Here is a 15,769-nt window from a genome sequence, read left to right as displayed (position 1 = left end):
AGTCAGTGCTCTTAACTGCTGAGCCATCTCTCTCCAGGCCCTTGAAAGCACTCTTATTTCATGGAACTGGACACTTGACTGCCAAAACAAGACACTCCTTGTACCAGAGAGGCCAGAAAAGCTATGGGAATGGACTGAATTCAAATAAGAACATGGAGGGGAGAAACCCACAGGAAGGGTTTGAAAGAAGAAGGAAAAAAGAATAACGTGTTTTTGTGACCACTCCCTATGGTCCAGTTTGATAAGTCAACCTCAGTGCTATGTACAAGAGTCACATCTCTATCTCCCACGTGTGCTGTAGACAAAGCTTTGTATGTAGTGAACAAGGTACTGTTTATAGCTTAACAGAATGGTGCAGTAATTGAGGCCTTTTTCCTTATGATCCAGAAACTAAATATGTATTTTAAGGAAATAAGTTGGAACCACTGTACAAGCACAGATAACAGGAAGCTGTGATTCTGTGACTGACAGGCAAAGATGCCAGATGATCTAAGGTCCAAACTAGAAGGGGTATTTGTCTGCCACACTCACCACTGCAACCTTGGGCCCACAACTGCCCCTGAGGTAGAGGACGGAAATATTCATTCACTGATGAGACATGCAACTCCTGGACGTAGTCAGGAGAGTGAGAAACAGGGCTTGCTTTTCCTTCTCTGGGCACAAAAAGCAAATGTAATTAAACTACAGACCCAGTGATTTTCTCAATGAAGGGCATAGGAACCTACAACTGTTGGTTAAGGCTCAGCTTAACCATGAGACAGAGCATCACCTCAAGCCAGCTGGTGGGAAATGAATGGGCCATGGATGATCCCACATAAAGGCTCCTGGAACTCTTTATTATTATTATTATTATTATTATTATTATTATTATTATTATTATATGAAACACAAACTGGAAGAAAAAGATGGTTCAAGTTCTTCATGGAGAATATTTTTTATTTATTTATATTTTTCTTGCATACTCTAAAACGCACAGTGTGGGTTTCATTTCTTCAAAAACACTTGTGGGACTGGTCAGTGTATCAGAGATCTTCGGAAACATTGCCTTAGGTTTCAGCTAAGCGAGTCACAGAGATTGGTCATGTACTACTACAAAATTACAGGATATCTAGTCGTTATTATTCAACAGTTACTAGAAAAGCATTGAGAACACCCGACATACAGCCAGATGGGGAAGAAGAGCGGAGGCTACTGAAGCAGAATTTCCATATACACGACTCTATGTACAGTATCCGAATTCTTTTCCAGACAGTACACGTAGGTTTAAACCATTATGTTAAGGGCACTCTAATATAAATGCAAGTCTCACTAATTTTCATCTTTTCTCTTTGGCTCACAAATGCACGAAAATACCATAAACAGTATTCAGAACTTACTTCATTAATATATAAATAAGATACATTACAAATGGGAAGAAAATACAAGATGCCTCTTTAACATGGTATATATTCAAATATAAATAAGCAAATATTTCGCTGACATACAATTAAATCATTATATGTGCTCCCCCCTGCCCAAAGACAGACAACGGTAACATACACGTCTACAGGAATTAATCTCTAGAAACACAGACGGCACAATTGTGACAGGCTCTGCTACTATTTCCCCTAGCGGAGGACTAACAGGGAGGGCGTGACACTTGTCATCTACTGGTGCCTTCTGACATTCATCATCCCTTCAGGTGGGAACGGCCCTGACAGGGAGGTAGGTTCCCACCTGCAGCATTTCCCTGGGTCCCTAAGACACAGCAGCGGGGGGCGCCATCTGTCCTGCAGTTAACCTCTTCCTAACTTCGGGAGGTGAGGCTAATTCTCTAGGGGACGGGAGACATGCTGTGGTCTGGGACTAAGCCACACTCACGATACATACATATACATAGAGAGGTATATATAACTGTACATATATACTCTGTTCCTAATGTGCAGTTTTTTTTTTTTTTTTTTTTTAAAGAACATTATTTCTTGCTAGCGCTAACAGACAAGCTTACGTGAGGTTGTGACAAACATTGGTGAAGAGATTTTCATTTCCTTCAGTGAAACGGCCCGGGTGTGTCAGCTACTGAAGGGTGCCGGAGGGGAAGGAGCATCGTGGAGGTCTCGGGTTCAGCTAAGGGGGCTTACAGGTCCTTACAGGTCCTGACCCAGCCTTTCGATCTCCTCAATGAGGAAGTCGATGTCGGACTGGGTGGCAGCTGGGTTGGAGATGACCATCCGGAAGAAGTTGGCTTTGTCCCCCTGAGGCTGGTAGCCAACCATGGTTGTCCCCGACTCCATCATCAGGGCTTTGATCCTGGGAGCCACCTTGTGATGGAGAAGATAGAGCCAGACTCAGCACCCATGGTGACAAGCCCTCTTTTTTTTTTTAAAAACAGATCAACTTGGTTTACTTTTTGCTATTTATACAACAACAAAAGCACTTTTAGAACCAAGTATCTTTCACAGCTAATAGCTCAGCCCACCCAACTATGAGTTCATTTAGAAAGCACCGGGCAATTGAATCTTGAAAGCCAGTCTTGGAACAATGATAATAAAATGAAAAAAAAAAAAAAAAAGAAATACAGACAGACAACACTACAGGTTGTGGTTGTGTGTGGCCTAGAGCACAGGATACTCGCACAGACTGAGTTTATCAAATATCCATTCGGCGGATGCATGCCTAACGTGTTACATAAGTACGTCAACAACTCGGAATGGATGAAACTTGATGTCGGAATCAACAGAGAAGATGAGTCGGCATTCAAGAAGGCTTGGACTTAGTGAAACGACAGACACAGGGGAATGTGGGATGTTCCAAGGAAGATGTTTACCACTCACCTGCTGTGCATAGAGCCTCTGTAATGAAATATGCCATTCCAAGGGGGGACTCCATCTTTGAGAGGTTCCTATCGTATCTGAACCGCAGCAAGGGGGCAATGCAGACCCCAGCGGTATATATCAAGATATAGCACCCCATTCCCCAGGAGCCCACCCTGAGGCTTTGCTTTTATATCCTTCCCCTTTGAGAAGAGCACAGGGGCAGGAGGATGGCCTGACCAGGGAGGCAAATGGGACGGACACACACACACACACACACACACACACACACACACACACACACACACAGATGAGACCGGAAGCACGTCCTTACCCTGTGCAGTTTTTCTCGCCGCTCAGGGCTATCTGGAACCCCTCGGAGGCTTTGTGGAATGTACCAGAAACAGACGTTTGTGTGCTCAGGCTGCAGACATTTCAAGAGACAATCAAGCAAACAAAATTAAAATGATTAGAACTTGACCAAAAGCCAGAAGCAGTTATGGAGAAAAAAAAACAAAACATTTTTTTCCCATCCTCAGTCCAAAAGAAAGAGGTCTGAATACCTCCAAAGCAAAGGGGTGCATAAATAGACCAGGCAGGAAACACAGCTTATCCAGTCTCCCCAACCCCCAACCAACTTTCTAGATTCCCCAAACCTACTGCCTTTGTACCCTGAAATGCTAAAAATAATGGCATTTGAGTGATTCAGAAAAGGGTGTTACTTGGACATTTGTGCAGAGGGAAAGTTGCTCAGCTTCCTTTATTGTGCATTTGTTGGTGACAGAGGTCTGCGGTTTTCTCCTTCAATGTCACCAGCACTGTGTCTGCTTCTAGGTGGCTGGAGACATCAGTTCTCATTTCAACCTTCTACTAGAAAGTGTAAACCTGCATGTAAAGGAAAGCCCCACAGACGAGGTGCAGGAGCACCACATGTTGACTGTGAGTGCTCGGGACTCTGGTGATCTTTGGTGACTCTCACGTGTTATCTTGAGAAGTGTAAACAGACACATGCCAGCTGTGGGTGGTGCTAGGCTACAGAGGGTTATGAACAGGCTTTCTTTTTAACCAGGACTGACAATGATTCCATATTGCTTTATTCAACTGTAATCTCGACCAGGGCAGACACAGTATTTGTTTTGGCTAATAATATATAACCCATTGTCTGGCACATGGCTGGCACTCAGGAAACATGGGGCTGACAGGTACTTTACTGTGTATAATAAGGGGACTGTGTGAACGAACCTAGGCAGAGGCAGTTTATCTGGCTCTCTTCATAATGAATCCGTGGGCAGCAAACCCTCATTTAGAGCCAGTCTTGGAAGATGAGGATACACCTGATTTCTAAGCTTCTTAGGTCTGGGAGATACTTATCATGGATCGAGTCCAACTCAAGACAGAGCTCAGAACAATGAAAGGTTAGAGCTTGTCACAGGAAACAGTCTAGGTGTGAAGGGCTGCTTGACAGCCACATCCTTCAGGGCTCAGCACCTCTAACTGTGCATTGTCACTTTATCTGGGGTTGTATGACTGAGTGTGGGGGACTGCAAAGACTTCTGACGCTAGAATGACCAAAACTTAACTCTAAATTAAAGAATCTGGGCTCTCCGGCAGCGCCTGGCGAGTTGCTTCATGTCACCTCACTACAGACTTGGTTTTGGGCATACAGCGTTCATACCTGTACTGCACATGCCATGTAGTGCCACACAATGTCAAGGAGGGCTGCCTGAAACAGCTCCCCTCAGAATCCAGCCTGTTGCATGCTATGAACAGCAGTGTTTGCTCTGTATGGATAAAGTGTTCTGTGCCTCTAGAAAATGGCTCAATTACAGAAAACAAGGACTTTTAATACTTTCCTATTGACATTCTGCCATTTTTGTACTATATATACTATACGTTAATGCAAAGCAGCGTCCTCTGCATTGGAGATTGTAAAATCAAAATCTCATTCAACTCTGAAAAACTGTTAAGGATCCTCTACATCTTGCAATATCACACAGCCAGCCAAAATTTAATTCTTCGTGTAAAAATAAACAAGAGCACCCATCTCATTAGTATGAAAATTCGCTTTCGTCTTTAGTACATAGCAAAACTGTCTACCAGAGAATTGCTTTAAAATAATTACCTTTACTACTCATCCTTAATATGCCTATTTTTTGTATCTTATATACCTAGAGTTGTGTAATGATATCTTGGGTAAAAGGGGCCATGCATGGGAAAAGTGTTAAGTCCTGTTTTGGATGAGATGATGAGATGTCAATCATCCAAGCTTCTAGAACTCCTCTCCTGGTTTTTCTGGGAGCACCATGTCTGGTCCATGAGGACAACCTACCTCACCATCGAAAACCATCTCAAATTCTTCTCTGGTTTTAATCTTGGCATAGAGGTACTCAGCCAGCTCCAGGCATCTGTTGATCTGATTTTCAAATCCCACAGTACCCTGTTTCAAAGAAGAGAACTGTGTTTGTTGATATCAAGTGGCATTTCCCTGTGGAGGTGATTTGGGAAGGCTATGCTGTCCTTGTTTATGGGTCAAATAAGGAAGTGTAGTCTTGGAGACAGCTGGGAAGAACCAGCCAATGAAATCCGTGCAGCTTCCTCAAAGCCCTGTGTGCAAGAAAATGCTTTCTCTTCCGAAGACCTTGGTTTGGTTTCTTGGAAATTGTCCTCAGCAGCACGTTAGCGTCCTACAAGTTAGCCGCAAGCTAGTTGCTTTGGATAGTGCCACTCAACATGTCCTATCTGGACTGAGACCAGACTACAGACTGTAGCAGGTCCAGGATGGAATGAGTAGAGAAGCTGAAGTTAAGAGCCTAAAAAAATCTTTCATTTATTCTGTCTGTCTGTCTGTCTTTCTCCCTCTCCCCTCCTCTCTCTCTCTCTCTCTCTCTCTCTCTCTCTCTCTCTCTCTCTCTCTCTCTCTCTCTGGCATGAGTGTCCTTGTGTGTGTCTATGTGTGAAGGTCAGATGACAGCGCGTGGGAGTCAGGTCTTCTCTTCACCATGTCACTCCTGGGGCTCAAACACTTGGTGGCAAGCACCCCTACCTGCTGAGTCACTCCTGGTTCCACCCAAAAACTTTAAAGCAAGTACACATACCTATTGATGGTAATAGCAAGTAATGACTCCAGCTTTGTGTTTTACATTTCATTTTTTAACAGCTTCATATTGGTCCGTGACAGGTCAAAGGACCCATCAACTGGTTCTTCGTCATAGATGCTTTGAAAGACACTATCATAGACTGCATCCCCCCCAGCTGTATATCCTGGCCACACCTGTCCCCAGTCCTCACAGGCAATCCACCTTTCACAGAACAGTGTTGTTCCCTTCCAGCGACAGGCCAGCAGGCAGGTGTGGAAGCCACGGGTTTCAGTGCACGCCCCAAGACTGCCCTAGCTCTAACTAGTGACAAACTGGTTGAGCATGCATTTCAGAAGCCAGCGTGGCTGATTGGCAGAGCAGCACGCGGGCTGCCGAGTGGGTTGGTGTTAGCGAGAGCAGACGCATGAGGCTGGCCTGTAGAAGTTGATGAGCCTGGGCAGAACCCAGAGCTGGCCAACAGGAGGCTCTCTAGGTAGTGGCCCTGGGGACTCTCCCTTGCAAAGGAATTCCACCCCAGGATCTCCCCTCCACAAGCCAGCGGCCGAACCTCCTGGGCACAGTTCGAGAGGCCACTGTTAGACAAAATGAAGCTGTAATTATGGAGACAGACCATGCGGTCATTACAGCAGTGCAGAATGATAGGGCTCTTTCTCTTACAGTGCTGAAGGCATTTATATGCTCAGAATGCCTGCAATTACCTTGTGGGAGAGATCAAATGCAGACTCTACATTAAGGCAAGATGACTTAAGGAAGAAAACTAATCACCTGCCAGTTTTTCCTATAGAAGAAGTAAATATCTGACTAGGTACTGCTGGAGAGCCTCACTGTTTGGAGGGAAAGCTAGTCCAAATCTGCACTATGGAAATTATTAAAACTAGCAAAGAGAAGCTAAATAGAAATGACAGATGTGATGCAAGGCTGTGAGATCCAAATCGCCTTTACCCAGGCTGCATGAAAATGCTTTGGAAACAGTCACGTGGGAATCTCCCTTCCTCATATTCTTTTTAGCTTTATCATAGATTCAGAAATGCAACCCACGGGGGTGAGGACTGCAAGCACAGTGTACTTCAGTCCAGCAGCATGAGTCCCCAGCATCAAGTGGCAAGTTCTAATCCCAGCAGCACCATACACACAGAGTTCCACAAACACATGCACAGAAAGTACCACACACACACGCACACACACACACAGCCTCATACACACGTATACACATACAGCACCACACACACAAAGCGCCATACACACCCATCTACACAGGCACCACACACAATGCACACCCTATGCAGTTTCCAGAGTAGAGTATAAAGTGCAAGTGTTGGGACAGCCATTATTTAAGTGGAACTTTAGACTGTAGTCTATGTACATATACATACTATGCATATATATTCCTTGATGAGGTGCCTCATAAAGGAATTCTGGATTCTTTTCAGACTAACACAGCAGTCTTATATCTTTTTCTATATCTGCACTAAATACTTTTAGAATTCTTAAGAATTATTGTGGAGGGCAGGCAAGATGGCTCAGTGGGTAGAGGTGCTTGCCGCCAAGCCTGACAGTCTGAGTTTGATCTGGGAACCCACATGGTGCAAGGAGAGAACCAACTTCTGCAAGTGTCCTTTAACCTCCACCTGCACACCATGGCACACACACACTCATAAACATACACACTCATGAACACAAACACACTCGTGAACATTTACTCATAAACACACACACAATAGATAAAAATAACTTTTTTAAATTTTAAAAAGAATTATTGTTGAAGTCACTATCTTGACGACATTTTTAGTAATAAGAGAATTGTAAGGATAAGAAGTTTCCATGGTGACTCAAACTAAGGAGAATGAGCTGGAGAAGAGAGGATTGGCACAGGGAGGAAGATTCCATCCACAAAGAGAATATAGTTAACTCAGTTATCTGGACACAGTTACATGCTCAGTGAATTATCTGTGATACATGGCTGCCTGTCCTTCACCGGGAAGTCTGTGCTAGCCATAGTTCCATTTCCTGGCTGTCCCCCTTCATACCTTTGCTTTCCACATCAGCCAGAACTTGAAGATGTCCACGTGACGGCCACACTGAATCGCCTTGTCCCCGGTGTCGTAGGAGACGTCATACTGCTTGTCCGGCTGGAAGAGGTAACCTGCGCACATCTGGTTGCATCCTTGGAGTATACCCTGCCACAGAAATCAAGACACAAGCAACTGCATTTGCCAGTCAGAGATGTGGGTGCAAGGATGGATTTGGGGACACGCGTCTTTTCTTCTGAGGCCTTTCGTGGGTTCAGATGTCCTTCAAAGCCGCTCTTGGAAAACCCCCTGCCTGCCCCCAACCCTGCCTTGCCTTGTGTGGCTCCTGTTAGAAAATATTCTCTTGTGTTGGATGCTTACAAGGGCCTCGCTGTCCCCTAAGGGACCTGCGGAAATGTGAGTGGGTGCTCTGAGGTTCGTCACATTCAAAGAGGAATTACTTTGTCATTCTTTGGGCAGGGCTGGAGTTTACAAACTTCAGCAGGTGAGAAAGTTAGTGCTGGGAAGAACTTCCGTCCCCCCAGATGCTACACCCCAAACTCTTCCAATGTATGCAAGACCCTCTATGGAGTTCAGGTAAGTAGAGGAGAGCCTGTGTGAGTTCTGACTCTCACAAGGGACAGGCTGGAGTGGGTACCTCTCCTGCAGCAGGCTTAGGAAGTATCAGTGCACTGGGTGTGGGGGAGGAAGAAAGTCTGTCTCCAACTCATTTACAGAAGCTTTTTCAAAGATTACATTTATTTTGCATGTGTGCACCCACACACATGTGTATATCATGGCGTACATGTGGAGATCAGAAGACACTTGAGGGAATTAGTTTTCTCCTTCCATCATGTGGATTCCAGGGATGGAACTCAGAGCCTTACAATGGTCAGCAAGCCCCTTTACTCAGTGAGTCCTCTTGTTGGCCTCACAGAAGCCTTCTGGCTAACAGTCCCGGTGCCCTAAGCCAGTATTTGTGTTTATTTCTCCATTTTATTTTTTCAGCTATTGAGACTACAACTATCCACTAAGAAATCAAAGTATGTTCCAGTGAGCACGGTTTGTTCTCATTGATTGGATGGCTCAGCAATCCCTCTCAGATCTGTGCAGACATGAAGAAATACTCAAAGAATTTCACTAAAGGGTCCGTCACCAACAGGGTCCCAAGCACCCTAAGACAAAGGGCAGCCAACAGCAAGAGCCGAGAGGGAAAGAGAGGTTGCTGGGAGGGTAGGTGAGGACAGTCTGCAGGCTCACAATGGGGCTACCAACCGTCCCTTTCTCAAGCACTGGGATGAGCTTGCTGCCAGAGGGAGTACAAACCTTTTCCTTGACCAGAATGGCCGAACACTGTAGCAACACGCCCATCATCTTGTGAGGGTTCCAGGTAACTGAATTGGCCCTGGAAGACACATGGGAACCTCTGAGAAGATTGGAGGAAGGGAGAGAAGAGCCTGTCGTCCTGAGGAACACCCCGCCCACCTCCACTGAAGTCACAATTGCTTTCCTTGCCCGTCTCCTAAATGGACCCTCAACAAGAAAAGCATGCTGCAGATCATCTCTCAAGGAATTGCACTGCTGAATTCTATATAACTGCCCTCAACAGCAGCTGCCACTTACTTACTTATTATGTGTCCCACTCTTCCCAGAGCTCTAGGTGTATATGATTGGATATGTGGCCAAGGACTCAAGCTTTGCAGGTATACTGTGCAAATCTGAATCCTAGTCCTGACATGTCCTAGCTTGTGTACATTGCATAACACATTTGTGCTTCAGAGTTTACATCTGCCTCATCAGAATGGAATAAAAGATCAAACAAGTTCATAAAATACGTAATGCCTATCACAGGGCCTGGTACATATAGTTTTCACAGTAACACTATGGTGCAGATATTCCTGTTGCTTCTAGTTGACATAGAGAAACTGCTGCGCAGACAGGTTAACCCCATTATCAAGTCACACAGCTGGGAGGTGCTGGATCCAAGGTCCAAGTCCAGGATTCTCTTTATAGAGCCAACACTCACAATCCATACACTAGACTGCCTCCTTCCAGGCAACAGCCTTGGACTTCTTCCTCCTTTATTGTTTTGGTTTAAAGAAGGGCTAGTGATGAGGACCTACCTGCTGATGGCACACCTAAGTGCAATGATCTTCAAGACCTAAGTGCACTGCCAGAGACTTGGACCAGCTAACAGCGGTGATTAAGTGAGAAATGAGCATGGTTTTTGCCAGTCTGGGCTGCAATGCTCACTTAGCAAGCATGGTCTCCTAGCAACTGCATCACTCTGTCAGACACAATCAGATGACTAAGGAGCACACTGGCTAGGACATTGCAGAAACAACTGAGTGTAATGTATAATGATTCAAACTTGGGAAATATGATGCTTCAGTGGGTTACAGACCCTTTTCTGATGGCCTTGGCCACAGCTGGACTCTGCATTTTAATACCCGAGGAAGGTGTTTCCTCTGATATAACAACTGCCTTGGAATTATACTATCTGTGCACTCCCAGCACTAAGCCCTTGCTGTGGGTTTTTAGCCTTTTCCTTAGGTCCTTCATGGTGTGTGTGTGTGTGTGTGTGTGTGTGTGTGTGTGTGTGTGTGTTCTGAGTTTCAAGAAGGGGGCAGAGGTTGAAGAACTTTTCCCTTACATGCACAAAAAGGAAACCTCATGAAGAAGACCTGGGAGGAATCCCCAGGAAGGGTGACTAAGCGCTGACATCATGGAAAAGAATCCCTGTCAAGCCACATTTAGAAGGCACGAACTTAACCAATTTTGTCACTGCTGTCACAAATCAAGCCATTAAAAATTGTACTTAGATCTCATAAGATGTCTTTAAAAATGATTTACTGAATGTCCTGAAGGTGTGAAGTGAATGAGTCTCTGCTGCTGCAAGCGGAGGGAAACAGGACACAATGTGGTTTTGGCGCCCTTCAGAAGACTCGCATGCCTTAATGTCAAAAAGAGCAGGTCTAGTGTCAATTCCTTCACCCGGTCCTGGGTCCGAGGATGGAAAACGAAACCCTCTGAGAAGTCTAGAGTACAGTTGGGCTGGCTCATCTACATTCTGTGTATTTCCACCCAAATTACGGGGTCCTATATTTCATCTTTCAGAAGCTAGCCTCATGTTGACAGTGGCGTTTCAGAACAGACAGAAGGGAGCAGGCACAGTAGCAGCTATGAAGCCAGAGTCGTTGCTAGGAGGTGTTCTGGTGAGCTTGCCTGGCCCAGTTTTCTTACTGGCCGGCTCTTCAGCTCTTTCACTTTGCTCCATGCCCACTGTCCTCAAGACTGTCATGTCTCAGGGCCCTTTGTACTGACCATGCCCACTGCCTGAAATATTCTTTTCTACATCTTGGCTTCCAGTCTCTCTTTTGCCATAGCTACCGAGATAAGTGAGGGGAGCTGGGTCTATCAGTCATCAGTCACCTTACTGAGGAAGAAGAGCTGAAGGAATCAGAGACCGCCCTGACCCCTTCACCTTTCTTTTCTCCTCCCTAGGCACCTGCGATTGTGAACTGAGGACTCAAATAAAGCATTCAAGAAACAGTCAAGAAGCACCAGGTGAGCTAAAGTGTGCCTAGCCAGATTGAGATCCCCCACTGAAAAATCAGGGCTGGGGAATTAAGGGTGACACCAAGGTTGGAAGTGGAAGGGCTGGACCGGGGTGTGCAGTGTCTCTCATGCAGAAGGGGGAAGGCTACCAAGTCCACCGTACCTCTCTATGCCGCTGAGTTTGTGACGGTGCTTCCGGGACATGAGCAGCCCACCACCCCAGGCAGCCTGCAAGGGCAGAAAAGAGACAGGAAGAGCTGTGATCCTGAAGAATCTAAAACCAAGCTGGGCATGGCTTTAGTTCCAGCTCTAGGGAAGCAGAAACAGGCAGACCTCTGAGTTCAAGGCCATCCTTGCCTACATAGCAAGTTCCAGGCCAGTCAAGGTGACGCAAAGGACAGATGACCTATGGAATAAGTCCACACTGACAATTCTGGTTGCACAGACGACAGGCTCTGCTTCGCTTACTATTTCTTTATATAAACTTCCTCCAGAGAATGTCTTAATGATCTAGAAAAATCGGGTGGAGTTTGTGGTGGCTGTGGATCAAGACCCAATGGCCCAAAGTGCTGTGGGAAGCCAGGGATTCTCTGAGCCCAATACATGTCTCTCCATGGCCATGGAAGTATTGAAGGCTGTTTAAAAGGCAGCCGCAGCCCCCTGCCTCTTCCAAACCAATGCTGAGAAACTCAGAAAGCACCAACTCCTGCTGGGTTTGGAGACCCCACAGAGTTCCAGTCATAGCAAGACACTCTTGTGGGTACCATGGGACGTGTTTTACTGGATGGCCTGGTATAGCATGGGACACAGTACAGCCTTTGCTAGCCATTTACTCAACAGTGGGACAGACTTTCCTGTTGTCTGTTTCCAAGAAATCACATCCAGTAAGAGAATGGACAGAAGGGAGAGGGAGGGAGGGAGGGAGGGAGAGGGAGAGGGAGAGAGAGAGAGAGAGAGAGAGAGAGAGAGAGAGAGAGAGAGAGAGAGAGGAGGCGGGAAAGAAGAAACAAAATGCTCCAATCACATATGGAGGCGTGCACATTTGCTGTCACTGGGAAACTTTGAGACTATCTCTCATAGTTGCTCATGTCTTCTGTGTACTTCCTATTTTCCTGCATGCAGCATATGGGCATTCTTAGAAGTGTCACAGACGGGGTGCAGGCAGTGACTGAGTGTTCACACTCAAGGCCACTTTCTATATGTTATGTATTCTCTCTCTCTCTCTCTCTCTCTCTCTCTCTGATATCAACTATACTTTACTTTGCATCCATTCATCCAAATAAAGCAACCAGGGGAGGCACTGCTCATCACAGTAGATTCTAGAAGGAGCCACCACACCAGACAACTATTGGGCAGTAAGGACCTGGGATGAATGCCAGAGGGTGACCAGGTTCTGTGGCCGGTACTATTCATGAATGGCTGGCTGACTAGTGGGGAGGAGCAGGAGCTAACATGTGTAGAAAGAGCCAGGGAGGGTGTTCAGAGCAGCTGGAGGCAAAGCAGAAAGCAGGGCTGTTTCTGCCCCTTAACAGGACAGGACTGTGTATGGATGAGGGCACTTACATCGACGTGGAGCCAGAGGTTGTATTTCTCACACATGTCTGCAATCTCCTGTATTGGATCAAAAGCCCCGTAAACAGTGGTGCCTGCGGTTGCGTTGACATAGAGGGGAACATATCCCTACAAGGTGAAAGAGAGAGCTGATGAGTGGATTTTAAAAAAATATATTTTTATTTGTGTGTGTGTGTGTGTGCCAGTGCCCTCAGAGCATAGAAAAGGATTTCAGACACCTTAGAGCTGGAGTTACAGGTGGTTGTTAAGCCTGGTGTGGATGCTGGGAATGAAACTCTGGGTCCGCGGAGGAGTGGTATGCCCTCTTAACCACTGATCCAGCTCCCCAGTCCCTTTATCTGGGCTATCTAACCTTCTCATCTGCTCATTTCTACAGGAAGTGGAAGGCAACAATGTTCATTTCTAACAGTGAGCCGAGCTGGTGTGGATCAGAGCCACAGCTGAAAGAATTCTTGTTCACTCATTCATTCAACAGGGTTATTTAGTTTTGTTTCTTTTGAGTGACTTTTACATGCCAGGCCTTTTGGTGCTGGGAACAGAACACAGCTTTGTTTAGTAGAGTTTTTTGAGCTGGATTTGCCAAGTACTGTGAGCCATCTGCCGGGGCGCGGGAGCACTTCGCTAAACAGGGTCCCAAGATAGAATTGTACTTATTAAAATGAGATTACATCTAACAAGAAATAGGCAAAAAGTTCAATTTGTCTGAATTTTTCTGAATCCCAGGTAGTAGATTTAGTGAAGAACATCAAACTGATGACTTGACATATAGTGATTTAATGGCTGATTCTTCATTTTTTACACACACACACACACACACACACACACACACACACACACACACACTATGTATGTCTTGTAGACTCAGCTTTGAGGGCAAAAGGTGGAAAGAAGTGAGTATCTGAGATAGGAATCTGAGAAATAAAATTATCCTAGTATCAAAAATTTTCACTGTATATGTCAGAAACAAGTCATTTTTTTAAAAGTATTCACTGAAGTTTCAGATGTACCAAATCATACACACCTTTTGCTTGGCTTCAAGAATTTTTGCCTCTAAGTCAGCTGGAATTATCTTCCCCCTGTAATTGTTACAAAAGAAAGACATTAAAATAAAGAATCAACAAGATTATACAAGAAAAAAAATCCCTTATCATCAGCAGCAAAAAGTAATTTAATTGGATATTTTCAACAGACCATTAGCAGCTTGGCACACTGTACTGAGTCAGTCCTTAAGCACAATAAAACAAATTTAACAGATGAACACATTTAATACATCAAGAACCTAATGCTCACTTCCCCTGCCTACCTTTCATTGCACTTTATCAAAACCACGTTGTCGGTTCCGAAGCCAAGTGCAGCCCCAGCTTTCTTTATGGAGTAGTGACTCTGCAATAGACGGAGGCTTGGGGTTAAAAGTCAGACAGTCCCTTAAAAAACCGCCACTGTCTACAAGTCAGAGTCTCCAACTCACGTGTTCTGAGGTGAAGAGGACGAGTTTGGGCACAGCCGCCATGCCCTTTGTCTTAACTTCCGGAAAGTACTTGTAGCGAGCAGCCATGATGCTGTACATGTTCGATATGGCTCCCCCTATCAACAAGCAGACATGGCAGGAGATTGCTGGGGCTCTGTTGTGTCTTCAACACAAAGGTTGAGCTGATGTTTCAAGAAGGGAAAGGACAGTATCCTGAAAGTTTTGCTGTCTTCCTTACTCTTAGGGACTTTCCTCTGGACCCTTTGCTTTGAGACTTGAAGGGGTTACACGTATCTCCAAAGCTATGTAGGCAATTCTGCTGGAGATGACTCATGTATTTCAGTGCCTATCCAAAGCCTATATAGAATACAAGAGGCAGTGGTAGCAGCTGCAGAGACATGGTAAGTTACAGCCTCCCAGCTTCCGTCTTCTGTGTAATCTCTTTACTGAACAAAGCTGAATCTGCTCCCTGAGTTCAGAAAGACAGAAAAAGAGTAATGGAGCTTGCACAAAGAAATAGTGCATCTCTTGGCTACCGGCTTGGGTACACTCTTCAAAGAACAGCCCGGCTGAGTTAGTGAGTCTAGGAGAGGTCTAAGCTTATTTAAACAGACAAAAACTCGCCCATGCCACTCTAACTAAAGATACAAGAACAAATGAGGTAACTATCCAAGTTCAGGCAACACAAGCTAGTCACTTTGGCCTTCCCTCAGTTCCCTGAGAATGAAATAGGCAAATCAGTGGTCTGCTGGAGCTGCCTGGCCAACTGTATTCTTACACTGCCTCTAACACCATCTATAGCTGCTTCTTACCAACAAGAATAGCTGCCTTTGTTCTAAAGATTTTTATTGTATCTACTTTGAATTAGAGACTAAAGTAGATCCAATATTTGGGCTGAAGTCAGTTAAGTGATAATCGGATTTACTGATCCCTAGTTTTGCTATTGTCAGAAGAGCACCATTTAGCATGACCCAGACACAGCCTTGGTTAGTTAGTTCACGGGGGGTGGGGCGGGGGGGGGGCGTGGTGTAGCGTTCTTGCTAGCCTTCATTCTGACAAAGATAGGGAGGCAGAAGTTAACGATCATTGACTGTAAGATATGCATATATGCACATGTCACAATGAAACCCATTCATTTCTATAATTGACCTATGTTGGTAATTTTAATAAAAATAGAAAAGATCAGCCGGGCTGTGGTGGCACACGCCTTTAATCTGAGCACTCGGGAGGCAGAGCCAGGCGGATCTCTGTGAGTTCGAGGCCAGCCTGGAC

General features: G+C 45.4%; 1 protein-coding gene across 2 annotated transcripts in view; it reads right to left on the bottom strand.

Annotated features, from left to right (window-relative positions):
* Window positions 1–909: 909 nt before the first annotated feature.
* Window positions 910–15,769, bottom strand: part of Gad1 (glutamate decarboxylase 1) — a 38,708-nt gene continuing 23,848 nt past the window's right edge. For both annotated transcript variants that reach the window (XM_052726132.1, XM_052726133.1), the window contains exons 8-17: window positions 14,498–14,613; window positions 14,333–14,412; window positions 14,051–14,105; window positions 13,021–13,137; window positions 11,621–11,685; window positions 9,226–9,304; window positions 7,918–8,067; window positions 5,122–5,229; window positions 3,127–3,216; window positions 910–2,300 (exon numbers count right to left, since the gene is read on the bottom strand). In XM_052726132.1, the coding sequence (XP_052582092.1) occupies window positions 2,127–2,300; window positions 3,127–3,216; window positions 5,122–5,229; window positions 7,918–8,067; window positions 9,226–9,304; window positions 11,621–11,685; window positions 13,021–13,137; window positions 14,051–14,105; window positions 14,333–14,412; window positions 14,498–14,613 (1,034 nt within the window). In that variant the 3' untranslated portion in view covers window positions 910–2,126. The remainder of the gene's footprint in view (window positions 2,301–3,126; window positions 3,217–5,121; window positions 5,230–7,917; window positions 8,068–9,225; window positions 9,305–11,620; window positions 11,686–13,020; window positions 13,138–14,050; window positions 14,106–14,332; window positions 14,413–14,497; window positions 14,614–15,769) is intronic.

Source organism: Peromyscus californicus, unplaced genomic scaffold (genome assembly GCF_007827085.1).
Source record: "Peromyscus californicus insignis strain IS unplaced genomic scaffold, ASM782708v3 Scaffold_7__1_contigs__length_154581171, whole genome shotgun sequence".
Classification (NCBI taxonomy): Eukaryota; Metazoa; Chordata; class Mammalia; order Rodentia; family Cricetidae; genus Peromyscus; species Peromyscus californicus.
The sequence above is the reverse complement of the archived record's forward strand: the minus strand, read 5'-3'. Positions and strand labels throughout refer to the sequence as shown.